General features: G+C 46.2%; 11 protein-coding genes across 11 annotated transcripts in view; 4 read left to right on the forward strand and 7 right to left on the reverse strand.

Moving 5' to 3' along the window:
* The window catches only part of BDBG_03224 (uncharacterized protein), a gene marked incomplete at its 5' end in the record, with an annotated part of 3,068 nt that extends 1,817 nt beyond the window's left edge, over nucleotides 1-1,251 (reverse strand). Inside the window, 4 exons of the mRNA XM_031721163.1 lie at nucleotides 164-197; nucleotides 254-615; nucleotides 676-836; nucleotides 903-1,251. Coding sequence (XP_031577606.1) covers nucleotides 164-197; nucleotides 254-615; nucleotides 676-836; nucleotides 903-1,251 — 906 coding nt within the window. The remainder of the gene's footprint in view (nucleotides 1-163; nucleotides 198-253; nucleotides 616-675; nucleotides 837-902) is intronic.
* A 302-nt stretch (nucleotides 1,252-1,553) lies between these two features.
* BDBG_03226 (uncharacterized protein) lies at nucleotides 1,554-2,114 on the reverse strand. Its single transcript, XM_002626016.2, has 2 exons — nucleotides 2,091-2,114; nucleotides 1,554-2,002 (listed from the first exon to the last, which is right to left on the reverse strand). Exon 2 carries the CDS (start codon nucleotides 1,991-1,993, stop codon nucleotides 1,571-1,573), a length of 423 nt encoding a protein of 140 aa, XP_002626062.2. The 5' UTR covers nucleotides 1,994-2,002; nucleotides 2,091-2,114; the 3' UTR covers nucleotides 1,554-1,570.
* A 2,122-nt stretch (nucleotides 2,115-4,236) lies between these two features.
* On the forward strand, nucleotides 4,237-5,182 carry BDBG_03227 (uncharacterized protein; the record flags this gene model as incomplete). The annotated part of the gene is made up of 2 exons (XM_002626017.1): nucleotides 4,237-5,068; nucleotides 5,130-5,182. The coding sequence occupies 2 exons, from the start codon at nucleotides 4,237-4,239 to the stop codon at nucleotides 5,180-5,182; spliced, it is 885 nt and encodes a 294-aa protein (XP_002626063.1).
* An 852-nt stretch (nucleotides 5,183-6,034) lies between these two features.
* BDBG_16769 (uncharacterized protein) lies at nucleotides 6,035-6,528 on the reverse strand (the record flags this gene model as incomplete). Its single annotated transcript, XM_031724652.1, has 1 exon — nucleotides 6,035-6,528. One exon carries the CDS (start codon nucleotides 6,526-6,528, stop codon nucleotides 6,241-6,243), a length of 288 nt encoding a protein of 95 aa, XP_031577607.1. The 3' UTR covers nucleotides 6,035-6,240.
* A 45-nt stretch (nucleotides 6,529-6,573) lies between these two features.
* Nucleotides 6,574-6,978, reverse strand: BDBG_16770 (uncharacterized protein; the record flags this gene model as incomplete). Its single annotated transcript, XM_031724653.1, has 3 exons — nucleotides 6,574-6,717; nucleotides 6,802-6,862; nucleotides 6,914-6,978. The coding sequence occupies 3 exons, from the start codon at nucleotides 6,976-6,978 to the stop codon at nucleotides 6,574-6,576; spliced, it is 270 nt and encodes an 89-aa protein (XP_031577608.1).
* A 353-nt stretch (nucleotides 6,979-7,331) lies between these two features.
* BDBG_16771 (uncharacterized protein) lies at nucleotides 7,332-9,822 on the forward strand (the record flags this gene model as incomplete). Its single annotated transcript, XM_031724654.1, has 4 exons — nucleotides 7,332-8,084; nucleotides 8,138-9,327; nucleotides 9,407-9,467; nucleotides 9,650-9,822. Exons 1-4 carry the CDS (start codon nucleotides 7,394-7,396, stop codon nucleotides 9,820-9,822), a joined length of 2,115 nt encoding a protein of 704 aa, XP_031577609.1. The 5' UTR covers nucleotides 7,332-7,393.
* A 27-nt stretch (nucleotides 9,823-9,849) lies between these two features.
* Nucleotides 9,850-10,143, forward strand: BDBG_16772 (uncharacterized protein; the record flags this gene model as incomplete). The annotated part of the gene is made up of 1 exon (XM_031724655.1): nucleotides 9,850-10,143. One exon carries the CDS (start codon nucleotides 9,850-9,852, stop codon nucleotides 10,141-10,143), a length of 294 nt encoding a protein of 97 aa, XP_031577610.1.
* Nucleotides 10,144-10,335: 192 nt separating this feature from the next.
* Nucleotides 10,336-11,246, reverse strand: BDBG_03229 (uncharacterized protein). The gene is made up of 2 exons (XM_002626019.2): nucleotides 10,886-11,246; nucleotides 10,336-10,836 (listed from the first exon to the last, which is right to left on the reverse strand). Exons 1-2 carry the CDS (start codon nucleotides 11,135-11,137, stop codon nucleotides 10,534-10,536), a joined length of 555 nt encoding a protein of 184 aa, XP_002626065.1. The 5' UTR covers nucleotides 11,138-11,246; the 3' UTR covers nucleotides 10,336-10,533.
* Nucleotides 11,247-12,180: 934 nt separating this feature from the next.
* On the reverse strand, nucleotides 12,181-13,664 carry BDBG_03230 (uncharacterized protein; the record flags this gene model as incomplete). The annotated part of the gene is made up of 3 exons (XM_031721164.1): nucleotides 12,181-12,875; nucleotides 12,926-13,284; nucleotides 13,345-13,664. 3 exons carry the CDS (start codon nucleotides 13,662-13,664, stop codon nucleotides 12,181-12,183), a joined length of 1,374 nt encoding a protein of 457 aa, XP_031577611.1.
* A 1,455-nt stretch (nucleotides 13,665-15,119) lies between these two features.
* BDBG_03231 (proteinase T) lies at nucleotides 15,120-17,724 on the forward strand. The gene is made up of 4 exons (XM_002626021.2): nucleotides 15,120-16,282; nucleotides 16,365-16,904; nucleotides 16,969-17,074; nucleotides 17,175-17,724. The coding sequence occupies exons 1-4, from the start codon at nucleotides 15,974-15,976 to the stop codon at nucleotides 17,492-17,494; spliced, it is 1,275 nt and encodes a 424-aa protein (XP_002626067.1). The 5' UTR covers nucleotides 15,120-15,973; the 3' UTR covers nucleotides 17,495-17,724.
* A 1,633-nt stretch (nucleotides 17,725-19,357) lies between these two features.
* BDBG_03232 (chitin synthase) lies at nucleotides 19,358-27,348 on the reverse strand. Its single transcript, XM_031721165.1, has 4 exons — nucleotides 24,877-27,348; nucleotides 21,111-24,761; nucleotides 19,757-21,045; nucleotides 19,358-19,670 (listed from the first exon to the last, which is right to left on the reverse strand). Exons 1-4 carry the CDS (start codon nucleotides 25,173-25,175, stop codon nucleotides 19,573-19,575), a joined length of 5,337 nt encoding a protein of 1,778 aa, XP_031577612.1. The 5' UTR covers nucleotides 25,176-27,348; the 3' UTR covers nucleotides 19,358-19,572.
* Between the last annotated feature and the right edge of the window lie 322 nt (nucleotides 27,349-27,670).

The raw sequence follows: 27,670 nt of genomic DNA on the forward strand, positions 1-27,670 counted from the left end.
AAAAAAAAAAAAAATAGTGTCGGGCATGGCGCGGGGTGGTGCAATCTTTTTCAGTAATCGTGGTAGGATCATCCAAGCACGCGTGTGCGAGAGACCTGCAAGACCTGCACGGTGTCGACCTTCCAATATCTTCGTGACTGCCACCCGTCATGTGGTAGCATACGGCTCGAATGAGGGTTCGATAAACTAGCCAGGATCTGCTCACTCATAAAATGTCAAAAGAAACCAAGTTGGAGTGTGCTGAGACACCTACCTCCGGGAGCCCCGCAGCGGGAGAAGCTGATGAAGGTTGACCCAGGTTGACCACAGTCCCGGGAACGGGATCAGCGCGTCAAGGGCGACCCGGAGCAGGCGATTGAGCTGCGGATCGATCGACCGGGCGATGCGTGGGCCCGAACTTTGGCCCGGGGGGCAGAGGCCATCCAGCTGCCAGAAATCACGCTGGTTGCCTGGCCGCCACATCGAGATCCACTTGCCTACTGCGGCCTTGTCTCCTGTTCGCTGGTAGTGACGCACGTTCCGATATATCTCTCCACTGATGACCTCAGTGCAGTCTTCATGATGCTCCCGACAGAGTCTCCACGCCTCATCCGAGAGGCGCGACGCGTTGTGAAACTCAACCACCCACCATCAATCTTTGACTGGAAGCCACTCGGTCGCGGCAGCATGACGTACCCGGCCGCGGAGACAGGGAATCCGAACCCCAGGCGGCAGTCGAAGGGGGATGATATCCCCAGGGAGAGACTGCAAGCCATTAAACTGCAAAATTTGCCAGAAGAATTCCAGCATCACAGCAGCCAGGATCCAGAAGTCCAGATTGAAGCGCTGGCATCTGTCTACATTGAACCTAGCAACGAGGCACTTCACAGCCGTTATTTTGATCTCTCAAGCCCCAATCTCACTAGGGTCCCCAAACTCCAGGTGGTCCAGATCTATCTTTGCACGGCCCAGGTGGATTTGATGCAAAGTCTCTTTGAGTGCAAGATCAGAATCAGATTCTAGCTCGATAGCCATCTTAAGATCTCTGTGATGCTGGTCAAGGCTAAAATGCGATGGTTGCAGTAGGATCAAAGATCCAGAAAGATGTGTATCGGGCGTATATCTGTGGGGGGTGCCTTGGATTTGGTTGTTCTCTAGTGTTTCCACTTTTAGAACAGAATCAGGATGTAGCCGCCGACCATAGATATGGACGTACGCCACGACTTTTGCCAAAAGGCCATCTTTCTTTTTGATTCTCAGCACATAGAGCATGGCGGGCCATAAATACGCCGTCCTCACGGTCTGGGAGAGGAAACATTCAACGCGACCTCAAGTCAGGATGAGCAGCAACACAAGTTTTGAATTCATGGTTCATTGTCCAGCTCCTCATCAGGGAATTGCTAGCTCAAAGTCGGTTCTGGTTAGACACTTCCAGCTCAAATGAATGCTCTCAGAGCAAGAGAGTGATCGCTCAAAGCTTCGCTGCATGATTGAAGTGAGGTCTCAGCTGAGCTTCCCATTGCTGACTGTGATGCCCACTGTGGCCATTCATCTAAAGACAGAGGTTGTGAACCCTCAGGATTGATATCAGCTATGTATCAAGTGAAAAAATGACACTGGGAAAGATGAGACTGCTGGGACCATTGTGCATGCCAAGAAGAGCATCTTTGATAAGAGACTTGTGAAAGAGATCAAAGTTCACAGCAAGGAGTGGCTGTTGAGGATCAAGCTGGCCGCTCGCAAGAATATTGTCAGTCTGCATGAGGCTCTCTATCACGACGGCGCCATCTTTCTCTATTACGAGGTTTTGAATGTGTCTCTTGTCCAGGTATTCACAACACTCTGTGGACTGCTTTGATATTATGAGGTGGCAGCATTCTGCAAAGAGATTCTTGATGGCCTGGACTACATTTACAATCATCTCCAGCTCACGCATGGTGTGCTTGGTGCTGAGAGTGTTCTTCTGGCGCCGGGGAAAGGGGTGGTAAAGATTGGTGAGTTCCCTAGAAAACATCCACCTGCTCTTGAGGTTAACAGCTGGTCAGCGGACATTGGCACAGCAATGCTGAGAAAGAAAGACGAAAAAGCAGCACAAGAGGATATACGCTCACTGGGTACAATGATAATTGAGAGCTTGAAACCGTGTACAGCGCTGTTCAAGTGTGACATTCTCACAGACAAGAAATGAAATGCGGATCTCCAGGAGTTTCAGATGCTCATTCATACAAAACAGGCAGCAGAGCTTCTCTGAGTAAGTAGTCTCAACTTGCTGGCTTAATAATGCAACTGACATCAAAGAAAGCATGATTTCCTGCAATGATTCCCTGGGCCAGAGTGTCTCATTCCCTACATAAGAGTAGCCTGGGAGACAACTCTAAAGAAGGTAGAGGTCCTGAGGGAGTAGTGATCTGTACATCATAGAATGAATGCTTTTGTATTTGTTCAGGAATCAAGCTATTGATGTATTTGATGTGATTGAATTCACTGAGATTCATGGAACTTTGTACTTTTGTATGTATCTTCAACGCGCTCGCAGGCTTCAGAGACTAGTTCTAATCTGGAAGTTGTTGTTGAAGTCAAAATACTGAGATAGGTGTTACAGTTCTTGTGAACATTAAGTTCCCAACCTTCTGCTCTCTATTCTGTTCCACACCATCAAGATTCATCTGCTGCTGGCATTTCTTAGGGTCCTCAGCTACCTTTGTCAGCTCTTCTTGAGGATAAGGATTTGGCAAGCACTATTCAACTTTAGCCCTGATTTTCAAAAGCTCTTCAAGGTTGAGCTGCTTTGATCTGTAGGGTTAATTTTTCAGTTGGATTCTAATATGCAGGTGCTAAAGGTTGGAAGGACTAGAATGTGAAGAATAAAGCAGTAAAGAAGTGTTTCTGATGTGAGTTATGACTAGCTATGAACCTGTCTAGCTATGAATCTTTCAAATTTATCTCTTGAATTCAAGAACTTATGAATGTATCACTCAATCAGCTGGATTCTGCACTGATGTTCAGTACTGACAGTAAAGAGATTGTAAAACGCTTGTGTCGAGGTTTTGATTCCAGCTCAGACTCTTTAGATTCCTTATTATGATTGCTTCTCTTGTGTGCAAAGTCCTCCAGGGTAGTAAATTCAGTTTCAGAATAATGCTCTTTCTTTTGACTGGTTAGATCTCTTCTGATGACAGGGACATTCTAGCACTCATCACTTCTTGTCTTGTTGAAGGCCATGATTCTGACCAGTGGCTACTGTAGGTAAAGAATTTGCCTGTGATTGTGATCAATGTTGATTTCCTGTCTTATAGAGGGCTCATTTTGCTTGTTGAAACTGTTCATGATCAGCTTTTACTCACTTTTTTGAATCAATGTTTCACACACAGCATTTGTTCACTTGTCTTCAGCACTGGTCTTCAGCCATTGTGATTGTGATGTGGATCAATGTATTAAAAAGGCTGATTCTGATTTCATAGCTTTTGCTTGCTAGACTATGCTCTTCAGTGGCATTTATATCTTCTTTTGCCTGATGACAAGAACTCTTCTACATGATCTGATGATATTTTTAGACACAGATGAAACAAGAATTGCTGTTTCAAGATCTAGAAATAGTACTGAATCTTGCTGGATATTTTTGTCAGTGAACTTGTTGAGTGCATTCATTCTGACTTGTTGTGACATCTCACTACATCATGGTTCTGCAATCCATGGCCTCTATGACCTATTTTTAACATTTCAGAATTGAGGCCATGAGTTTGAAATTCGTGGCCTTAATGCATTGTTTCTTATACACTCTGACTGTCTGTTGCTGGCCTTCCAGTCAACTTCATCATTTTGTTACTGTCTTGTCCCTGGCTGGCCAGGGAAGCACTCAGTCATGGATATCCTCACCATCTATGCCTGTACTGTCACTGATCTTGTGGTTCTTCTGCTCTTTCATTGCCATCTTTGATGGGGCCTCTGCAGCATCTTCAATGAGGAGTTCATGTGAATGTGTTTTCAGTGAAGGATGCGGCTCTATCTGCTCTGTTGTCAAAGGTTGTTTGAACTCATTACCTGTACCAGGATGTTTCTACATCTTCTTCATCTGGGAGGCACGCTTGCCTGCAATGCGTGGGCGTCCGCAGTGCCCGGGAGGCCAGCGCGAGAGTGGGCTCGCTTGCCCTACTTCACTTAGTCTCGCTCTACCTGACCCGCCAGTTCAGCTTTGCTGCTGACCTGTTTGGGGTCTCTTTGTGAACATATCAGCTTCTGCACCAGGCAATCGGCCTGATGGCTGTGCTTCAGACTGCTGTACATGTGGCCACTGCGCTGCTTCAGATGGCCTTTAGCCTCAGTGACAGGCCTTTGCACTATGGATTTATAGGCAGCATCATGCTGGCGGCAGTGCTTGTGGTTGTGCTACTGTGGGTCTGTACCTGGTCGCATGAGCTCTATGTTCACTGCCACTTCTTTCTGAGTGTTGCTGCCCTGGTCATGGTGTGGATGCATCTGAAGTGGCCATGCACTCTTCACAGGATTTGTCTGTTTACGGCAGCAATTCTTCCGGGCCTTACTTCTGCTGTTCATATTGTCTGGGTTGCATTCTGCAATCTCTGTGCCCACTGGTCACTTCCTGTCACCCATGTGGTGAAGAAGGCGGGTGTGGTTGAGCTGACCTTCCGCCCATCGCGGCCATGGAAGGTATGCACCGGCCAGTACATATATCTGATGGTCCCAGGTCTTGGCTTCTGGGTGGTCACGCAGGCCCATCTGTTCTACATTGTCTGGACGGAAGATGGGCCTGATGGCGAAGCTGTCTTGGTCACTGTTATTGTGAGAGTGAGGACTGGCTTTACACAGGCCTTATTTTTGACTCCTCACTGTCACCTGCGCCTCATCGTGGATGGCCTGTATGGCAGCCTGAAGCGCAAGCAACTTCTGAAGGCAGCATGGCTCTATGATGCTGTTATGCTCATCGCGACAGACATTGGTATTGCTGGCCAACTTCTCTATGCAAAGGACCTCCTCCGCTGCTTCATCACGGAGGAAAATGACATGAATACATGGGGAGGAGGCATCCGTCGACATCGCATCAATATAGTGTGGGAGATGAAAGAGGAGTGTAAGTTGACTGAAGCTACCATGATGTGTGTTGCCTAACAGTGCCATAAAGCCCATAACAGTTAAATTTCAGACCGGATCAGCCAGTTACTGGCAGAAGATAGCAATTCTCTGATAAGTCATCTACTCTCTATGATGAATCATTGCTAATTGTCTCTGTAGATTCTGCACTATACTCTATATATCATTCACTGCTCTGATGGCAATGATGATGCAACTGAAGATGGGGGCTGTGATGCATTTAATTATAGAAAGATGAATGTGAAGAATGTCCTTGCAAAAGAACTAGATGAATGGCTAAGAAAAGTGCTTATGATTGATAAGTTAATAGAACTTCTCTGATGTCTTTTATATTGGTTTCTCACTCTTATCAGTGTCTGCTATCTCAAATGCCTGTGATGAAGCTTGTGAGTTTGTTCTCCAACACAATGACAGGCTTGAATTTCAGGAGCTTGAGTTTCAATCAAGCTCTGATCTGATCAGCTTCTGGGCCCTGGATGGAATCATCAATGTTGTTTAGAATTTCTCAAGTGCTTCGGTTTTCTCCATGAGTAGTAACTTATGCCAACTCATATTTACTCACTGTCTTTGTGAATTCCTTGTCTCTTGATTTTATCAAGGTCATTTCCTCATTCTTACCTGCTCTCTTCTCATCTCTTGTCTTCTAGTACACTTAGTGATAGTATATCCTTTACAATCTCAATAGAAATCATGAGCTGAAATGAGGATTAGAGGTGATTAGAGGTATAAAAAATGAGAAATTTGGGGTTTGGCCTAGGGGTTATCTCGTTGCTAAGTGTAGGGGGTTGGGCAGGAGTAGAGTGTAATGAAGTTTGACCTGGCAAAATCCTCTGTTCGGGTGACAGAAGTTTGATTGTCGTACTGCATCTATACTATTTTCATGATTTGATTCAAACTTATCAAGCTGTATTTCTGTTTCTCTGGTACAGTAGTTGAAAGTTGCTCTCTGAGAGATAAGCATAGTGGCAGATTTTATATTTCAAAGTATTGATTGCTATACCTGGGTACAATAAAAGCTGTTCAAAGCACTAAAATCATACTAAACACAAAGACAACAAGTAGCATCAGATGTGGAAAAACAGCCTGGCTTTCATTGCCAGTAAATGGAACAGCCCGAGGCATAGACACTTCTGATCTTCTTGTGGTTGAGTGTCAAGTGCTGCTGATGCTGCTGCTTGCCCAACTCTCATAGAATCCTGTTGGCATTGCCATTGCTGTTGTTATGAAGCCTGTTGAAGCTAAGAAATTGCTGGCTGTCATAGTTGAAAAGCCAGTTTCACAGTATTCAGTTATGAGGCCCGCTGATGCTGGGAAATTGATGACTGTCATGACTGGAAAGCTAGTTTCTAGAACAGAGTTTGAGGTTGTAGTTTCATGCTTCTCTTTCACATTTGCCAGGAATTGCTCCATCTGATCACCAGGGTTGAGAGCAAATACCATGCCTGCATGGCAGTGAGAGGTTGGGTGAATCTGTCGACAAAAGAATCACTGGGAATTCAGAGAGTTGACAGTGAATGACATTAATAGGCCTGAGCGATTTGAGGGATTGAATCGGGTAAAGCCAGAATCAAATTGCTGCAACGGTGTGCATGGAGATTGAAGGCTTGACTGTGTCAAAGTGTGGTTTGACTGGTAGAATTCAAAGATCATCAGATCACCGATGTTGATGTTGAGATGGTTCGGTTCAAATTCAATTCCATCATGAACACTCACATTGACTTTGTGGGTAGTATGTGGGGGTTTTGAAGCATCAATGAAGACTGACTGCTCTAGCCTGTCTGCTTGTTAGCTCGGAGGCATTAACTGAGGGGTTGAATTGACATACTCCATCTGAAGAGCAAGGGTAGAGCTGATGTTAAGCAAGCTGAATAGAGCAAGAGCTGTGAGCATTTTGCAGTGACTCATCTGATCTCAAGAATCTTTTGATAATCAAGATGGTTTGATGAATTCATTTATCATCTTCAATCATCTCACTTTTTAACACAATGATATCTCTTGTCAGTATTGTGGCCAGTGGCCATGGTTTAACAACTACAATGAAAGGTGGCTGTTGGCCATGAATTATTATCATGGCATCATCGCAAATCTCGTGGCCCCCTTTTTTAATATAAATTGATGTTAAGACATCACTCTCAACAGGCTTTTATCATACACAATCAATTACTCAAAAATCAGTTGATCTGATTCTGCCATTGCTTATCTGAATCACACTGCTCAAATTTGAATCCAAGCATCTTTATACCTGAACTTGTTAAGATACTTCGCTGGTCGAAACTATCATCTCTTTTGCAAGAAGCTCCCAGTCATGCCTTCGAATTCGTCCAAGGGAAAGGCTCCTGAGCTTAACCTATCCACCTCACCTCCACTTTCTCCTCTGACTGAGAGATCAGAGAGCCCAGAAAACCCTTTTCCTGAAGGAACTTTTCAGGCAAATTCTTCTGCTGCAGGCCAGGACCTCACGGAAAGATTGGCGGCCTTGAAGCAAACTCCAGATCCCAGAGTTCCTCCTGGGAACACAAATTCTTCTGTTGCTGGTTCATCCTCATCTCAAACATCTGCAACGGCAAACCAGAATTCAGCGCCCGGAGGTATTCCTGAAGATGGGGATACAAACGAGGAGGAGTGGAATGATGACATGCTCGATGATATAATACCTGACGAAGAGATTGACAATGATGACTCTCTAACAGAAGAAGAGAAAGAAGAAAAGAAGAAACTTTCTCGGAGAGCTGAAGCCCTTTTCGAATCAGATACTCGTGACAAGAGGGCGGACAAGGATTTCCTTCCAGGATTGAATGTTTCCTACTTTGACCGAATTCACATTGCCAACTGCATGTACCGTGCTGATGAGAATGACTACTATCAACTTCTTGGGCTCCCTCACGACGCGACAGAAGAAATGGCGGCTTGGAGCATCAAGAAACTTGACATGATATTGGACGTTCATACCTGCTCCAATGAAGCTGAATTTAGGGTTGTTGCAAAGGCCAAAGAGAGTAAGTTTCTCCCATCATCCATGCGAGTCTTTGCTAACATATAATGTGGCTAGAGTTGGCAACCATTACAGCCAAGGTCATCGAAACCAGAGCGGGCATTGCAAATGAGCTTGAAAGAGTGCAGATACAACACCTGGGAGAGCCATTGGTGAAAGCGCATCGAGATGCACATATGAAGGCGACCACTCCCTTAAAAAGACTTTATACTGCATTCCAGCGTGGTGAAATGATCATAGGTGGTGTTCACAATCTAGAAAAGCCAAGCACAATGGTTCTTGCGCAACTGGACGCTATCGAGAGAATCAACCAATCTCTGACGCAATGGAACAGTGAACGAGGCTTGACCTCGACTTTTGGAACGATTGAAATCTCGAAACTACAGGCTGTCTGGAAACGTGTGAAGGAAGGCGGGTCTACAGATAACATACAGCTCCCCAATACATATCCTTTAGGCTGGACGAAGCTACCTCCGCAAGCAGAATACACATATGCTGACGATGCCGTTGAGAAGTATTGGATACCGGCCTGGAACCATGTCACAGCAGCTGCTCAGAATCTTTGGAGAGCTTACCGTGATAATGGGGATGTTGATGCAGCCCGGAGAGAACTGGAGACCAAGTGTTCCGATACATGGCCTGAAATTCAGAGATTGAATAAGGAGAACAAACAGCTTCTCTATGCTCATGGACTGGATTCCCAAGTCATTGATATGATATACCTGAGGCTATTCACTGCATACACGCAAGGTGACCGCGTCGCTTATGACAATCTCAAGAGAGTTCAGGAGAATTGGCTGGAGTCCAACGGCTTGGAACCAGTATGGTGTCCTGATTATCCTGAAGTGCCATATCAGCAACCAAACCAGAACCCTCCACCTCCTGAAAACCAGAGCCTTCCACCTCCTGAAAACCACCCCTCACCTCCGGGAAACCAGAACCCTTCACCCCCCGAAAACCAGAACTCTTCACCTCCCGAAAACCAGAGCCTTCCACCTCCCGAAAACCAGAACCCCTCGCCTCCCGAAAACCACCCCTCACCTCTGGGAAACCAGGCCCCCCAACCTCCTCGAGACCAGACTCCCCCACCTCCCAGAGACCAGACTCCCCCACCTCCCGGAGACCAGACTCCCCAACCTCCTGGAGACCAGATTCCTTCACCTCCTGGAAACCAGACCTTCTCACCTCCCAGAGACCAGAATCCTCCAGGCCTCAGAGACAGAACACCTCCGCCTCATGGTTGCCCTGTATGCATGTCAGGTTTGAATGGAACCCGACGTGCAAGATGCAGGCAATGCTGGCATGTAATGCACACAGACTGTCTAGAGCAGTGGTCTCAGTGAAGTAGTCAGAGTGGTCATATGCAAGATGCACACTGCCCACACTGGTGAGTTGAACAATCTTGTATTGAAACAGCTTTGCTAACTGATCTGCATAGTTGTGCCACCCAGGGGTATAATCTCATTGAACTGCTGGTTCCAACTCAATCATCATGAAATGGCCGGAGGGGTCAGAAGATCACTATTCATTCATGTAGAGTGACTTGAAATATTCAACCTGGATATACAGCAGCAGGAGAAAAAATCATCTGGATGCAGATGTACAGAAATAACAGTCATGCTGTGGTTGAAACTGGAGATGGTGGCCATGTGCTTCACACACAGTCAGAAGCCGGAGGGCGAACAGTTCTTGAGGCAGCAGAGAGAGTAGAAACCCCAAAGATGAGTGGCCCTAATGAGTGAAAGCAGTTGAAGGGACAGATTGAAAACATGAGAGAATACAGTGTCAAAGTTGTGGCTGTTGAAGAATGGGACAAATTCTCAAAAGCATTGCCTTTTGTTGTTTGTGTCTTCTTTCATCACTTGAAGGGGGTTTACACAGAGATTTGTGAGTCTCACTCTAACTTGAAACTGCTTGTGAGACAGAGGGCTGGAGAGCAGATGCTTGCTGAAGCCATGACCCCTGAGGGCTCAGATGTCACAGATGTCGAGGAGGCACTTGAAGATTTGCTTGGGATTTCTCACCTGGATAGACAGAGATTCCAAGCAGAAGAACTTCATTGAAGGGCTGAAATGTTAGAGATGAAGGTGGAACAGGAACAGTCATGTTTGACAATACCAGAAGACTGAGTGGAACTCAATCATCATTGAATTGCTTATCAGATTATATTTGGCTTCTTGAGCTTGTGTCTTATGACTAATCTGGGTTGATGAAACCATCTATTCATTCCTTTAGTTAGTTTCTTACACTGTTGTCTTGGAGTTTTGCATCTCATTAATCTTAATATTTTAAATAAATCTATCTCTTCTTTCTCCGCAATATTTTGCTGCATCTTAAACTTCATCTTGTGATGTACATTACCCTATAAGAGGGATGATGGTATTCACATAACTGCATGAGACTTGTTGATAGATAGAAAGCTGGTGCTTTGATTGAGCCAGTGTATTCTCTATCTAGTAACTCTTGATATAACCAGTGATATTCTGGCGACATGACCCACAGGTCATTGCATCAGAAGAAAGGCATTGTGAGCAAAACCTATGTCCACATAGAAGGGTTTTCCATTCCAGCGGGATAGTGTAACATATTGAACATTGACATCGATGCTCCAGCTCGCGGATTTTGGCCTCAAGCTCGCTGATCTGCTCATCTTTCCTAATCATTTCCACAAGCAGGTGTTGCACTTTTTCTTCCGGATTTTTCATCTTTGCATGCTCTGCTTCCCAAACCTCGTGGATTTTCTGGTTTGCTGTTTCCTATCCCAATATCAGCACAGAAAGATTTCTGCCAAGAGAAGAGGCTTACCAAAACCATGTCCAAGCTGGATATTTTATGTTTCTTCCGTGGCTGCGACGTTTCGGATGCTTCCAAGGATACTAGGTTGTCAAATAAAGCCTCGTGCGCTGGATAGCTGTCATCTGTGCAGGGTCTCTTCTCCCGTGGCTCTCGTGGCTCTCGTGGCAGGGACGGCGGCTCATCCACCTCTGTATCTGAACTGTCGATGATGATGATGTCGCGGAGTTTGTTGTGGGGAAGGTCAGGTTCAGCTGAAGCCATGATTGAATGATCGATGTGCACGGAGATACTGCTGGCTTGAAAAGGCTCATACAGCAAGCAGACAATTCCAGATCAGAAGTCACGCGAGCAAAAAAAAAAAAAAAAAGAATGATGGGGAACTCCAGGAGGGAACATGCTCTTTTATGTTCACTCTGTCGCCTTGGACTATGTATGCCCCTCGATAGGTCTTAATCTTGCAGTGGTAGGATGGGAAGTGGAAAAGGAATTGAAAGAAAGATGGATTCAAGGCGGGAGGGAGCCGATATATATACCGGGGCGGGGAGGGCGGGGAAGGCAGCGACGCAGCTTCAGCTGTCCCATTCTTCAAGAGTTCTTATTGGTAGTCAATGAAACCTGGCCATGCAGAAATGGTAGGCCCAAGCTGTGCTGGGAAGTTGTCATAGGCCTAGTTAGGACAAGGAGCTCTTTGCATATCATTGTGATCTCAGCTGTGGAGTTATCTTTGCGAGTTCACAAATGTCTAAAATTTTTTGATGTCTTTCTAGCATACAAAGTTAGCAAGAATATAATAAGAAGCTGCATGCTATATTGTCATGATCTTTGCAAACTGATAGGAAAATTATTTATGAAGAACACATAAGCAGTTGAGGATCAATGTTCTTCAGTGAGATTTTGTTCACAGAGAGTTTCAACCACTTCCCAGACTCAAGTCCATCTCCTGCTGGCTGCTCTCATTTTAACTTCTCTCGTTTTTGATGTTGAAGCCGTTTAGTGCGCTGCGAGCGTTTGTCGAGATCATAGGCATGTGTCATCCTGGCGTGGTGTAGGAAAGACAACTCATCTGGGAAAGGTTGTGGCTCACAACCGTCACAGGTGCATGGTAACTGACCAGAAGATTTTGCGAAATGTGTTTGCTGAAGATGCCGCCTCACTGAAGCAATGTCCCGGAATTTATGCGACGCTTTACCCTGCTGTGCCATCGACTTTCCATAACAAAGAATGCAATATTGAGTGGGCACCTCGAGAAGTCCAGATTGCGTGGTTAAGCTGATATTGTCATGGGATCCTCTGCTGTCTGGGTCCTAGTTGAATCTCTTTCCCCTTTGCGAAGGCTCGGAGAGCCTGCAGAGAGCTATAAGATCCTCGGTAACTTGAATTTGTCTCTTGCGCAGCTGCTCACCGTCAAAGGTTTCTGATTCAGGACCATAGAATGAATCAATAAGTCGTTTTCGTTCACTTGAAAAGTGCTTCGGAACTGGCTCTTCACTCTCATCAACATGAGAATCATCATACTCCTCTCCCGCAAGTAATCGTAAAATCTCCTTGTCCACCTCTTCTGCACCAATATTAAGAAAAAAGTCATCTCTCTCCTTCTTGTGTAACTGCCTCGTGAGAGTGTTTCTCTTGCTAGGCAGTTCTTTTTTGACTGAAAGATACTGCTGATAAAGATCTGGGCAGATGCTTTGCCCTCTTTGCACTTTTCCAGCCACTGATATTATTTGTTCCTTTAGTGCTCCTTGTCGCTGTCTCAGTCTCAGGATCGTAGGATGCTCGCGTACTGCTCTTTTCACGGTGTCCGAAGCTCTGCTGCCAGGTGCTCGTGTGTCCCGGTGTCTCATCTGGCTCATGGCTAGCTCAAGCACTTCGTTGTGGTGGGGTCGTAAGAGGACAAAAAATTGCATATCCCGCTTTACATTGTGATCGTGATAATTTTTTTCGTAAACATTTGAACCGTTATGACCAAGAATTCTTTTCCGCTCCGCCTTGGTGAACTTATCTAGAACCAATAAGTAAATATTGGCTGCCTAATGGAGTAAAAAGACGTACCGTTTGCTGTATTAGCCACCCAGCGTCTATCAGCATAGAAGGACATGTCCATGAAGCCCGCATCCCGAACAAGTGCTGTGTTGGCTTTATTGGCCACGCTGTACGACATTGATTGCTTTTCATCAATGGAGTGCAAGCCGGCATCGTCCGTTTTCATACATCGAAGCACAGGTTTGTTTAGCACCTTGTCCTTCCATCGAAATGGGAGAGATCCCCTATGGCGGGGGACTCTCAAGCTCCAGAACAGTTTCGGCGTGAGATGCTCATTTTGAAAGGCCTCATCTCGAAATGCCAGCGCTACTATCTGGGCGATGGGGCAGTATACCAGCTTGTAATCGCCATGAACAAAGAATCTAGTCCTATAAAATGACACATTGGTACTTGGTTCCTTCTCAACATATTGTAGGATGTAGTCTTACCCCTCTGCGCCCTCCGGCTTGCCTTTCAAGTTTCGAAAATCGATGATTGCACACGGGATACTCCCATTGGGTATAGGTAGAAGAAATAGTTCGATGTCTTTCCACAATACAGTTTTTGGCAGACTGTTCAAAGATGTATATCGCGGAAGATCACTCTTGAATCCATCGGAGGCCGCCTTGGGTTTCGCTGTCTGAGGGTCCTTTGGTAAAATCTCACCGGGTCGTGAGCCAGTTATTGCTAGCCACATTTTCAGGGTTGCAAACTGAACCTGATCGTTGCCGTGAGGGAAATGGGTGGAGAACATCCAATGATGGCGCATGAGCACAGAGAAGACTACAACATCTGTGGTAGGCTTGTCTTTGCTTTATTGCTCACTTCGCCCTTGCGTTCGACCTGGAATTCATGTTTGAACCACTTTCCTTAAGATTAGTATCCCATTCAAATGGAAGGAAAGTAGAGTACTCAACATAGAGATTACATACCCTCTCCATTTGCTGATAAACCTCATTATCGAATCCTTTCTGCTTAAAGAAGGAGTAATATTGGCAGAGCCACTTCCAATATGTTTTATATGTCTCCAATTCTTTGTATTGGTCTAAACCCTCTATGACTCATCTCTGAAGCCAGTCAAAGAAAGTCTGATAGACTGCGATTTCTGCTCAGAGAAGATACTTCTCGTAATCCTCCTTGACATGTTCACAGTACCTGTTTCAGTACATTAGCATGTTGTAAAGGTCTGGCATAAAGACAGGAAACCAACCGACGCCAAGAACGCTCAATCACTCCTATATTGATCCATGTTGTTTCTTTGTATTGTGGTGAAAGCCATCCACGCTGACGATAGTGTACCAGCCGGCGCCTTGTCTCTTCAGAGAAGACAGTCTCCCAGGCCTTTTCATCTAATTGCGCATATGCTGCACGTTTTCCCACCATGATGTATAGTACAGCATGCGCTAGGAAATAAGATACATAAGCAATTTAACCACACGGAAAAGAAGGCAGAAGGCATAGATATCCATAATGAGAGACATTCTTCTAGGGTATCCATTTCTCTATATTTATCACGGAACAGTCTTAGGGCATGCCTCTTGGTACCGAGTGACATGGACCGCTAAAATGCCACGAAAAACGGGCCAAAAACCACGGGAATCCGTGGCCACTTCGCAATTACGCCGCTTCTTGAAGATAATCTGACCACCACAGCCTGAGATGGAGGGACTGATGATATGTACAGTACATGTACATGTACATCGCTTTGCTGGCGAAATACACCCGTTTGGACCCTTTTTTAATTCTTTTTTTCTAATAAAAGAATGCATGCTTGGACTCCAGCCTCCCCCACCCTCTGGAGGTAAAATCCGCGGATATTTTGTGCTGGCCCCGTAGGACCGACCAATCGCGAAGATATTTCCCCGATGAATGCAGTTGGCTAGTCTAGCTTCGGCAAGATTGAGATCTATCCTATAGAGATGATAATAATGCAATATCAAGGTCGGAAGGAAGCAATCTTCCTGGCGAACTTGTTCGTTAGACTCGGGCTTCTAGTTGAATAACTATGGTGAGCTGAATGTCTAGTCAGATCAACCCCCATACATATAAGTTACACTATTATTCTCGTTTACTCAAAACCCTCAATACTCAACACACCTATTGAAGATAAGAATTATAATAATAATGGTCAACTCAAAGATACTATTTTTTTTTATTTTTTTTTAATATATACAGCATAGTCAGTACTCTGTATTGTGTTATGAAGAAATCAGTCCATCATTAGTGCAGGTGTACTCCGTATTTAGATGAGATTGACAAGAGGCCCTGGTTATAGCCATGATCAGGGTTGATACGTCCGACTAGTTTCCCCCGTCAGATTCCAAATGCTTGCTCCATGGTCAAGTTATGAAAGAAGAAGTTCACCGCATGCCCTCGCTCCAATCCTACCTCTTATTATTGCTCCCCCCCTAATAACTCTCTCTTCGCCCTACCACCCGCCCCGGGGCTGGCTAACACCGTTAGCCTTCCTTGGGCTCTATCTTTCCTGCGCTAACGCCAAACTTACATACGCCGCGGAGTAACTAAGTTAGTTAAAGAGATTTGGAGAAAAGCAAGCAGATTTTCCATGTTATTTCATTATTTGAACTGTGTTTTCCCCCTCAGCGGCCTATGCGTGCGTGCTGCGCCTGTTATCCTGGGACTCCACGATAACTCCCCGAGTTAATAATAGATATTTCACCCCCTTGGAAGCGGGCTCAGGGTCATGCTGAGGGCGGCTGCTTACCAGCCCTGGTGGAATGAGCAAAATGCATTCCTTCGCTTCTGATTCTCGATTTAGCAACAAGCCCTAGCGAATATGTTATTTTCAGCCTCCCTAATTTGCTGTACGGGGTATTGGGAGCTAGTTGCTACGCTGTATGTGGGCAGGGCTGACACTTTGAATCCTCTCCTATCTCCAGCCCTTCATTAGGGTCGACATGAAAATTCATATAAGATCCTGCCGTGCCCCTATGTTCGTCGTAGTATCATTCAACACAACAGATCCAAACCCATAGCTAAAGGATCAATACACCCTTCCCGCATCTTTTTCTGCATCTTTTTTTCTTTTTTATATTCAGTTTCCTTTCGGTCTTTCCAATGCATTTCTTCGACACCATTCTTCCACTCGCCCTAGTGGTACTGTCCACTGCCGATGCTGCAGCTGTTCTTAAAGTTCCCCGCAACAGCCATGCGGTTCCCAATTCATACATCGTCGTCATGAAACCGGGCACAAGCGACGATAGATTTGAGAGCCATCGGAGCTGGGTTTCCAATAAGCTGTCGGCTAGTGATTCCGGTGTCGATAATGGTGGTGTCAGACATGACTACAACCTCGACAGCGAATTCAAAGCATACTCAGGTATCTTTGGCGAGGATGTTATCAAACAGATTTCCAATGATGAAGATGTATGGACGGAACGCTCATATTTTCAAACCTAACAATTACCTTGTCTTCAAACAAAATACTGACCGAGGTGTAAATTCCCAGGTTGCCTACATCGAACCAGACATAGTTGTGAAACTTGACAAGCTCCGCATACAAAAAAACGCTTCTTCATGGGGACTCGGCCGAATTTCCTCGACCAAGCCCGGTTCCCCACACTATATCTATGACGAGAAAGCCGGCGAAGGTATCACTGCTTATGTTATCGATACCGGTATCGATGTGAACCACCCCGACTTCGACGGTCGCGCGACCTGGGGTACAAATACTGTTGACTCGCGTGACGAAGACTGCGGAAACCACGGCACTCATGTTGCGGGCACTATTGGTGGCAATCGGCACGGTGTTGCCAAAAAGATTAAGCTGATCGGCGTCAAGGTGTTTGGCTGCGACGAAGATGGTGGAGGAAGCAATGTCATCCGGGGGATGGCCTGGGCTTACGCCCATGCCACGCACAATGGTGACCCCAAGAAGTCTATCATGAACATGAGCCTTGGTGCGCCCTACAGCCGTTCATTCAACGAGGCTGCCGCGGCCATTGTCCGCGCCGGTATTTTCCTTGCTGTGTCCGCTGGCAACGACGGGGTAGGTTCGATTTCTCTGTTCTCTTGAGCTTTTTCAAAGAGACTCCTGCTGACAGTCTGTCTAGTTTGATGCGTCCAAAAAATCTCCCGCCTCTGAGCCAACTGTGTGCACTATTGGCGCTACCGATTCCGAGGACACAATTGCCAAATTCTCCAACTATGGTAGTGGTGGTAAGTCGGCAACTCCATTTCTTTTCATTCATTCAATTTTTTTTCTTTTTTTTTTTTTTCTCTCTTTCCTCTTCGGGAACTAACATGAACTTCACCATAGTCGACCTCTTTGCACCTGGCGTCGACATTGTTTCCACCGTCCCTGGAGGAAAAACCGATTCCTACTCAGGAACCTCCATGGCTGCCCCTCACGCCGCCGGCGTCGCCGCTTACCTCATGGCGATTGAGAACATCAGCGGCGGGGCTGTCTGTGATCGCCTGAAGGAGCTTGCAAGGGATTCCGTCAAAGGTGCCCCCGAGGGTACCACCCGCAAACTGCTCTTCAACGGAGTCCGCAGGCACTACAAGTCGAAGCCCAGGAAAAAGGTTCCCAAGAGACCCGAGGAATGTCCCCCTTGTGAGCGCAAGTATTCTTACTGAGATGTTTCCTATTGATGTATGTTAGCAACGACTATTTTTTCCATTTATTTCTTTTTATATTTTTGTCCCTTCCTCTGGGCCAATTCCTCTTGGCCGTTCATGCGCTCCTTGCTTTCCCGTTTCCAACACTTCGTTTTTTTTCTCTCATGTACTATACCATATATCATCCAGAATGCATATAGACTTCATTGGTTTTCAATAAATCAAACCCATCGTTGGAGCTATGTTTGATACACATTGCATGGGCTCCATACCATCTCTCTCTCATTGTCAAACCAGAGCGGTCGTCGTAGGGGCAGGACGTTTAAGGTTCATGTAAGTTAGTGGGCTTGGCGAGCTTAGCGCTGCAGGGCTCGCCCTACCCTTGCCAGCCTTGGCAGTTGGTGGCTTCATCCATCCCCCGCGCTTAATCTCCGTAGTGAGCCCTAGTGCTGCTATTTATAGTGTCCAACGGGAGTTTAGCAAGGGATATATATTATTATTAGTGATTATTATTACGGTTATGTTATTGTGCTTTCAACAACAGAGCATGTCCGTATATCACATATCATACCAACACTCAGATCCTCACAGCTATGAAAGATGATTGTTCTTAGCTATCTACCAAGGCACCGCGGCATATAAGATAAGATGTTACGTCGAGCGTCGGACATATGTATAAACCACAAGGTTGTGTGTGTTCAAAGATAAGCATGATGAAACAGCCAAACAGTTTCGCCAAGACCGACATACTGTGGAATATTTCCGAGTCCCCATCAGTCGGCTCAAAAAACACTGCCACTACTGAGGCCGGCCTCAAACGACCAGATCTCGATCACGGCCACTCACATCGATTAGTTCCCCCCTGGTTCACGTTTGCATGGGGGCCTTTTGCCCAACTGCTTTCTTGAGAATGTGCCCGAAGCTAATAAGTGTGCCCATTGCTTACAGTGTAAATTCCGGATGGCGGGATCAGGATACAGAATACCCCCCCCTCCCCCTCAGCCAACAGCTGCACTAACGTTGAACGCGTTTTTATTTGCTTGTCAAAGTGGGGATCTGCAGATGTGATGCCGCCATGTCGGCACGGCAGAGCGGCGGCTGTGCAGTCCCAGAGCATTTTATTCTAGGGTGGTTCTTATCGATAGGTTGGTTTTTTCAACTAAAGCAGCTAACGCTGCAACTAAGAAAATATAGAGCGGTCAATTCGGCTGGTGTGTTGCCACATCGATCCATATTCATACAATTAATTGACTACTCCTTTCTCATTATTTAGTTATATAAACTGATTCAAGTAAAAGAAAACCTTGCTATCTATTGGTATTTCCTGCCTTGCATTTCAACTACACAAATGACATCTGAAAATCTATCAATATATGCACTCAGAAAAGCGGCTTGGAGCAACAGCCGATCCAGCAAATTCAATCTGAGAACTAAAGGAATGAAGACACGAAAGATGGCGAGAAACTAAACAAGAATAAATGCAACAGAATTCAAAGAGAGCATAAATTAAAAAGGAAATAATAGTTAGAGGAACCAAAATAGGGCTAGTATCAATGATGCATGTAATTATTATAAAGATATTATTAGTATATATGTATGCGTACGATTGAGAATGAACATATTCATCTCATATTGATAGCGGACGTGATGTGTTTTTGACTTCCTGAAATTCCTGCTTTCCCAAAACATTACAACAATATATGACAGGCAAGGAAGAAGACATACACAAGACACACGCGCGCTCGGGGCGAACAAAAAAGGGGGGAAATCGAATAAACAAGGTGGAAAATTAGAATAAAATACCACAAAGACATACCAAATAAGGGACAAACTAGTTAGCACCCACATTACGGTAAAAAAAAAAAAAAAAAAAAAAAAAAAAGAGAGAGAGAGAGAGAGAGAGAGACCAAATAGTAATAAACATATAAAAGATGAAGTAAAATAGCAAAGATAGATGGTAAACCTCCGTCAAGACATGAGAATAATTAAAGTAAATCCAAGAACAAAATGAATTTAACGGAGCAGAGTCGTTAAAAGCGGGCATGGACCCGATGTGTCCAGGCTCGAGCCCGAAAATAAATCGACGGTTCTGGTTTTCACATATTGGCAAGTTCGGTATCGATCTGGCGGTCTAAGAATGACTTCTTATCGCCGGTCAATGTCGTCTGCAATCGTTGTTCAACAAGAGCACGAACTGCAGTCACAAAATCGTTAGATAAACAAAAATATAGACGAAAAAAGAAAGAGGGGAATCGCGAACGTATAGTTAGCAATACGAACCTTGTTTTTTGGTCACGGTATCCAAGTCCACCTCGGACAGACAGTGTTGAATAGCCTCCGTAATAGTTGCCTCATCTGGCCCTAAACTTGGTGGGGTTCTGAAATCCACCATGGTGTTCACTGGTCGAGTCATACCCAGTGGGCTGCGCATGCTTTGCCGCTGAGGAACTCCGAGGTGACTCTCGGTTCCCACTGGCCCAAACCCGCTGAACCGGCTTGCGCTTGCTGGATTATCATGGTAGCTGCTAAGATTGCCCATGGACAAATGGTTTTGACTGCGAGCGCCAAGGGGCTGCTCCGTGTACCGTGAGAACGATGACATGTGCGAGTTTCTATTGCCAGGTATATTGCCGCCAAACGGACTTGTGGAGTGCGGAGTCATGTACGGTCCATGGGGTCCTTGGGTAGGGAAGGGGGTAAGGATAGTTGACGCTGGTTTCACTGAAGAATATGTTGAGTGCATATCATCCATCTCCATGGCAGCGTCATCAGCATACACTGGCTGGTAGAACTTTTCCTGCCCAGAAGGCAAATTTCCCCGGCGACCTGGGAGGTTGTTGGCAAGCGCGTAATCATCCCAGCGTTGCAGAGGAATGCATCTTGGATCGAACCCTTCATCCTCAACGGCAATGACGCGTTTGTCTCCCTTCTCGCCGATAACGATGCGAGTACTTCCCCACGAGAAATTATCTTGATTCCAGAACGAGTAGAGAGGTAAAATGAAACTGTAGATCGGGAAAGCAAGGATGTAGATTATCATCCACCCAATATGTTGCCACTGGCGTTTTATAATAAAAATAATTGCCTGCAACCCGTAAACACCGGCAATGATTGCAATCGAAATAATCGGGAATTGGCCACTGTTGGTTGCAGCAAGGTAAATGATATAGACCAAGTAAGCACAGGTCGCTGGGAGGATAATCGTTCCAAAAAGATCAATAAACACCACGAATCTCATACTGAAGCAGCAGAAACCGCACAAGTCTGGAAGGAACATCAATTCTGCTAAATTGTGTATGGTGGAATTGATCCAGCGACGTCTCTGGGATAGCAAAACGCTCCATGTTTCTGGAGCTGCAGTGCTGGCGTATGCGTCCGGGATGAATTTATACCTCATGTTCGGGAAATGCTTGGTCATTAAGGTTGTCAGATATCGATCCTCTCCAAGGGCCAAAAGATTCTTCTTATGCAGTGTATCAACGTCTATGTCAGAATATTCACTCAGAACCTTATCCGAAATAATCAATGGACGACCTTTATCAGCAGTCCGAAGACGATACATGCAGAAGCTAAGAAAAGTTAGCGAACCAACGCCATAAATAAAGAAAAGGGGAAACGAAGACATTTATCGTACCATCCAGGAAGACAAGTAACGCTGCCAAACAAAGACTCGAAAGCCTTTGCCAGGTGGTGGGAAATATAGTACTCGTAAACTTGAATCATTGTCCACCAACTGCGCTCTTCGTTCTCCAAACTAGTTTCGCCGCAGATACCGGCAATTTTCGAATCATTCGCACAACTTGCCACAAGTCGGTTCAAAGAATCCTCTTTCACACTTGTGTCAGCGTCAACCATGAGGAGATACTCGTAAAGCTCAGGATCAACTCCGATAACATTGTTGATTTGGTGGAATATTTCAAGTTCGAGTGGTGACATTGCTGAACGATGGTGTACCCGGTTTAGGAAACTGAGAATTAAAACTTGAGAGTCTCGCTTTCCACGGTTCCCTGGTTTCGACTTGGTTTGTTCGGACTCCTTTCCAACCTTGACGACAACAATGTAAGGTACAACATTGCCTTCGAATTCATAAAGGCCGGAATACACTTTCCCATAGTTGAGTTGGTCGCTTCCTACGCCCACAGATTTAAATGGAAGGGCAGGAGGATCGATCTTCGGATCGACACCCAAAATATCCAGCACAATTTTTGGGGTGGGTCGGTCATTACCCCCTCCAACAATCATACCATCGCAAATCACAAAAATAAGCTTGCGTTTATTGTCATACTGGAGAGCTGTAAGGGAGTCAAGGCCTTTCCGCAGTTGATCTTCTCCCTCAGTGTATGCCGGCACCTGACATATGACAAACTTGTCTTGCATCGTAGGCCGTCGTTTAGTACCAAGCTGGAGCGCAGCAACGAATTTGATGAGAATAACACCAGCCAGTATGCAAGTGAATGCAAGCAGGATGTAATTGTTCACCTGGCATCTGGCTGTCTGTCGGAAGTCGGTTCTACCAACATAAAACTGGTGCCTTAGACACCAATAACTGTTCTGGAACTCAACACTATTCTCCCACTTGTCGCTAATATCCTCGCCCGGGTTATTTAAGAACAACTTGGTAACTTTCTCTGGTAGGAAATCGTAGGCTGCGAGATTGTTCATCGCCTTAAGGGTGTAAAAATAGTCTGTTAGGTCAAACACTTCATCTCGGAGTACAACCCATCGCCGCTCGTCCTCTTCTGCTTGTTTCCGTAATTCCTTGTTATTCCAGACCACATCTCCTTTGTAATACTCCCTGATCCTCGGTGAGAATTCTCTGTCATACCAGTTGATATCGTGCAATTTGGAATTGGGGTCACGCTCATTTAGAGGACCAGAGGCGTGGAGTGCATTTGGATATACAACGGCATCAGTTTTGTTGTTGCGGAGACTAACAGTGTCGGCTATGTTGAAGCCGCGACATGCCACAGTCAGTGGAATAGGAAAGTAAGCATCCAGGTTCAAGCCGCGGAAAGGGTCCATTCTAACCCTGGAAGTGTCTCTCGTTACAGCGTGTGGAACTCTCCAAAACCTGCTAATGTCATACACCACCCCATGGATACTGACGTAGTAGTCATTATCCCCTTGGTGAAAACTGACTTCTCTCTCAGACCATACTTTGTCTTTATTGGGACAAAGTAGATTTCCAAAAGCGACAATCCAGAAAACAATCGTGGCGTTTAGGAGAAGGATTAAAGCCATGAGAGTAACCTTTTCTCTCCAGGCCATTCGAACATCTGGGCGTTTCATACGGCCAACGTACCGAAGGACAAACGAAGGAATCCAGAAAGTCACCGCCCAAGCGAAGCCGGCCCAAGCACGCCGAGACAATGGAATTTTCTTCTGCTCGATCTTTTTGGGGTCACCATATTCTGCATCAATTTGACCGGTGAATGTCCCAAGATCTTGATCGTAGTATTGGGCATCGTGTTTTCGGTCATCTCCCTTTGGACCAAGACCGTAGTCCCCAGGTGCGGGTTGGCCAGGTTGGCCAACAGTAGGCGCGATGGAACGAGGTCCTCCAAACGCACTCGCGGGCATAGTTGCCACGCTTTGCCGATGCATAAGATTTTCATGACTGCCACCAAAGCTTGTCTCTGGTTGAAAAAATCCGCTAGCATTGGGTGGTGGTGGTGGGGTTGAAGAATATCCACTCTCAAAGGGAGTCATCACTGGGTTGAAGGGGTCCTGTGGGATATCCTGTGGTTTCATATCCAGCATTGATTCAGCCTCCCACCATGCAATTTCTCTCATCCAAATTCTCTCGTTGCCGATAACCACATCACCATTGCTCCACCCTCTTTCAAGGATCCAGCTTTGTACTCCATCCTTCCCTTCCTGGCACCCGAGTCGAGAGTACCTTGCGACAAATTCCTCTACGTCGAAATCTGCCGTGAAGTCAAGGTGCTTGTTCCGGCGGTTGGCCCATTCAGGAAGCCTCCATGCACGAAGCTGACGAGAGACAGTCCCAGCAGACCACGAGGACGTAACGGATGGTAAAGAGGCCAAGGTAGCAGGCAAGTCGTCTGTGGGGTGCAGTGCAAGGTGGTACCAAACTCTGCTGCTTCCTAGAGTATCGCTGAGGTCAAAACGGCCCTTCTTGCCAAGAGTGATACCTTCGTTTTCAACAGGATATAAAATCTGTCGAAGAAAGGCGCCCATTTCAAGTTCCAATCCAACTTTCTCCAGAACCCCCCCTTTTCTGTCGTATGCCTGTTCTCGTTCACGGATGGCTGCGCTTCCCTGTACCCCCATATCGGCCTCAACCTCTGCGACTGCATTGTGCATTTCCTTGATTACAGAATGTCCTGGGGCAACAACCTCAATTCCATCTTCCTTCATTTCAGCATTAATACCGAGAGAGTCGTCGAAGACTCCCCTAAGGGCGATGGCCTTTCCCAAGGCCGGATCTGGAACTTCGATAACTGTGATGCCAGCCGTATCGCCCGTTTCTTCATCCGACCAGGGAGTCCTCTGGCCATGGCCACCATCACTGGAGTTGCTACCCTGGGTGTTATGAATCTCATTAAAGATGGCCTCGTTAGCTTTTGATATCACCCAATCAACCAAAGCTTCGTAGATGCCCGCGATGAGGATGGTACGATCATCTGTGGAGCACTTGTGAAAAAGGACTTCCGGATCAAGGTTTAGAAGACCTCCAACATCTTCACAAATTTCCTCCAGTTCCTCCTGGTCGATTAAAAATCCCAGAGAATTACCAAGTTTTAATAGAGCAGCTAGTATGGTAATAAGACTTCGATGTGCGGCGCCTTTGATACCAATTGCCCTGAGGGAAGCTCTAAAATCTTCGGCAGAAGCTGCATCATCCGCGGTTGGTAGATATGCTGGTGGGTCGAATGTGTTGGATTTGTTCAAGAGCGAATATGCCGAGGCATCTTTGAGGCTGAGAAACTCCCTTTCAGCCGGGGTCGACGCAGATGTAAGTAGGTAGTAAAACACATCAAAAGCACGGTAGCCAGCTTCTGCAGGAATATTAAGGAGGCCGCTGGAAACATCAAGGCCGGCGGTAGATAAGGCCAGTGATACCTCTGTTACGTTGCCAGTGAGGGTGAAGGTATAAGACACGGCAAGTGCGGAATAGCGAGATTGCGAGGGACTATAAGGAGTAACATGAGAAACGAAGGGCTTAAGGACAGAGAGCGCAGTGTAAGTGGTCGATGGGGTCGACAGTGGCAGCTTAGCTAAGAATGGTGCAAGCAGGGAAGGCGTAGATCGGTGAGATGAGCTATCAACCTAACCGTTAGCACGAATTCATGATATACCAATGCACCTTTCGCAAGGGGAGGGTGAAAAAAGAAAAGAAGGGAGGAGGGGGACGGGGAGGGGGGGGGGTTTCCAACCATAAAACGATACACCCATCCTCAGCTCTTCTCCGAGCATGCTCCCAAGCCCGTTTCGCGAGCTCTGCGTCCACTGTTCCTCCTACTTCACCGTTCGGCCCAGGACTTGCGGCAGTAAGCCATGTGTTAACTGTCAAAGCCGTACCGGAGTCGAGCTGGTATGATTGACCTGAGGAGTATATGGTATGTAGGGCATTGAGGAGAGTTGTGTTGGACACCTGGGCAGCTGGTTGACCAGTCGAGCGGGCGCCCAGGGCGGCAGAAGACGTCGTCGAGTAAACTGAGTACCGGTTCGTCATAATTGCTTGCAGATGGCTATCTCAAAATGGGAACAAGGTACGGCAAACGCTCAAAGAGGCTGTTGTTAACGGCGAATTAGTGACCAGAGGGAAGTTTTCCCGCCATCCAATTCTTGAAGTGTTGATGTGTCTCCAGCCCTTGGAGCGGGCAGCAAAGACGAGGGGAACACGTCCTGCTCGAAAAAAACCGCGACCGTTGCTTATAATAGCCTTGTCGTCACTGCACCGGCTGAAATTACAAGCGGGGTCTTTGTTAGATAGAGAGAGGGCTTTGATATTGCGAGAGACCAAAAATTGCGGGCAAAAACGAGGAATAGGGAGGGAGGCGTAAGCAGAAAGCGAAGGACGAGGACAAGAAGCCCGAAGGCGAAACAAGCAACTCGTCGCTAACTCAGATAAACGAAAGGAATAGTAGAAGAAAAACCAAGCGAGAGAGAGCAGGAGGCTCAGCGATGAGGCCGTGAGGTTGAGGTTTGGCTAAAGAGATGGAGTTGGTGGAGGGATAAACAGACAGACAGACAAACAGACAGAACAGATAGGGTGGGTGGCTGTTTCAAGGGCCTGTTTGTGTACGGTAAACTGTAATACATGTATTGTTCTCTAAACCTAGCTAGAATACACAGCCGTAATACTAACTGATCGTCCCCCCAAGAATTCTTGCCCGTCCGTGCTGAGGCCACTAAAAATATCGCAGTTAAGCAAGGAATCGATCAGTAGGAAGGAAGGATACATAAGCGACAGCAGATGTGATACACAAGCCTCTTCGAACAGGGACAGCATATGTATCACCATGTCTCAACTTGCCCTCAGGCTCCGGGTTCTTTTTGCCTCCTACTCTCCACCCCCTTCTCTACGCTGTATTATTTGGATGACGCGCGAGAGCAAAGTTGCCTCAGGGACGACAACACGCGCTCCACTCCACTACTGCCAAATCAATTCCAATCAACGGGAAATGGTTCTCCTCCAGGCTAGGGGGAACACCGATGATCCGCCAGCGAAAACCATTGGCATGGGCTTGCCATCCATCGACCTGTATTTATAGTATCAGGTGTACTATACTCTACTGTACTGTACTGTATTGTATTGTATTCCACATTCTACATCAAGGGAAAAACGGAGTCTGAACGTTCGTAAGGCTGCGCATGAGGTTAATCAGGCAAGAATGCATTCAGCATATCCCGAAGATTCCCCGTAAAGCGAACGACGCTCACAAAGAACTTTGGTGATTTCGCCACAGGTAAGGGGACACCAGAGGCTAAGTTAATAATAAGAGAAGAAAAGAAGCCCCGGAAAGAAGACAGAAAGAGTTTCTGCATCATGTCACTTAACATCTAAAAATGGAGATCGAAAAAACTGGCTGAGGCTCAGCAGCAGTACTGGCGAAGAGTTTGGGTTATACTTGTAGGTCTGTCCCTCGTAGTTCCTCGATAGTTGCACGCACTGACTGATACATTTAATATTCATCGACATCTTGTGCTGAAGTTGGAATCATGATCGTGAGGGAGGGGCCTCCAGCACATTTTGTCTAAAACAAAAGACCAAAAAAAAAATGGGAGCAAGATCCACCTCCATCTTTGACCTTTTGAGAGCCTTCCAAAGTTCTTCCTAAAAACAGAAGATTGGCATGTCAGCAGCACGCAACCCGGAGGAGGGAAATAATAGAATCGCTATTCATGGATCTTGGGGGCCATGACTCGAGCATCATTGATTTTCTTTCACTGCAACCCACATGCACAGCCTTTTTCATGATATCCTGGCCCATACCAGAACTGCCAAATGAGGCGGGCGATTTTCTGAAAGAATGCTAGTGCTGCGGGGTGATATTTCAGAGCAAGCATCGAGGGCCCAGCCGAAAGGTCTCAGTTGGAGTCCCCACCAAGAGGGTGGCAAGAAAACCATGTCATATCGTGTGTACAGACCGAAATATCATCATCGACACATCTCCCCTCTCCCATGTATGTCTTACCCCATGTCCATGGAGCAGGTTAGTAGTAGGTTGCCAACGGTCCGAGTATGTTCAGAATCAGCTGAAATATGTACTCGCAACCGTAATGTAGAGTTTGCTCATGGGGGTTATTCCTTTTCTCCTTCAAGCTTCAGCTCCCTTCTAGCGTCAGCTGACAGGTGGGAAAATTTATATATTAATAATTTGCTCGAACAAGGGAAGAGTGGGATCATATTTTTTTTAAGCTCTTTCTGTCATGCTCTAGACTGAGCCTAAAATAGATTTGGGTCTGGCACTTGTTTTGGATCACGAAGGACGTGAGTTTGGGCGAGACGAGACAGCGCTGCGGCATGGCATGGCATTGGCATGGCACGCATTGCACTTGGGCTTCTTGGCCCTGTCAGTACCGTAGTTACCGCGGAGAGGAAAATCTTGCACGGGCGGATCCCAGCCGCCTTCCAAGTTTCCAAGTTCCAATTTCCAAGTTCCAAGTTCCAACTCGCCTGTTGGCTCAGCGGAAGGGATCTTATAATAATAATAATAATAATAA

The sequence above is a fragment of the Blastomyces gilchristii genome (assembly GCF_000003855.2).
Source record: "Blastomyces gilchristii SLH14081 genomic scaffold supercont1.5, whole genome shotgun sequence".
Lineage (NCBI taxonomy): Eukaryota > Fungi > Ascomycota > Eurotiomycetes > Onygenales > Ajellomycetaceae > Blastomyces > Blastomyces gilchristii.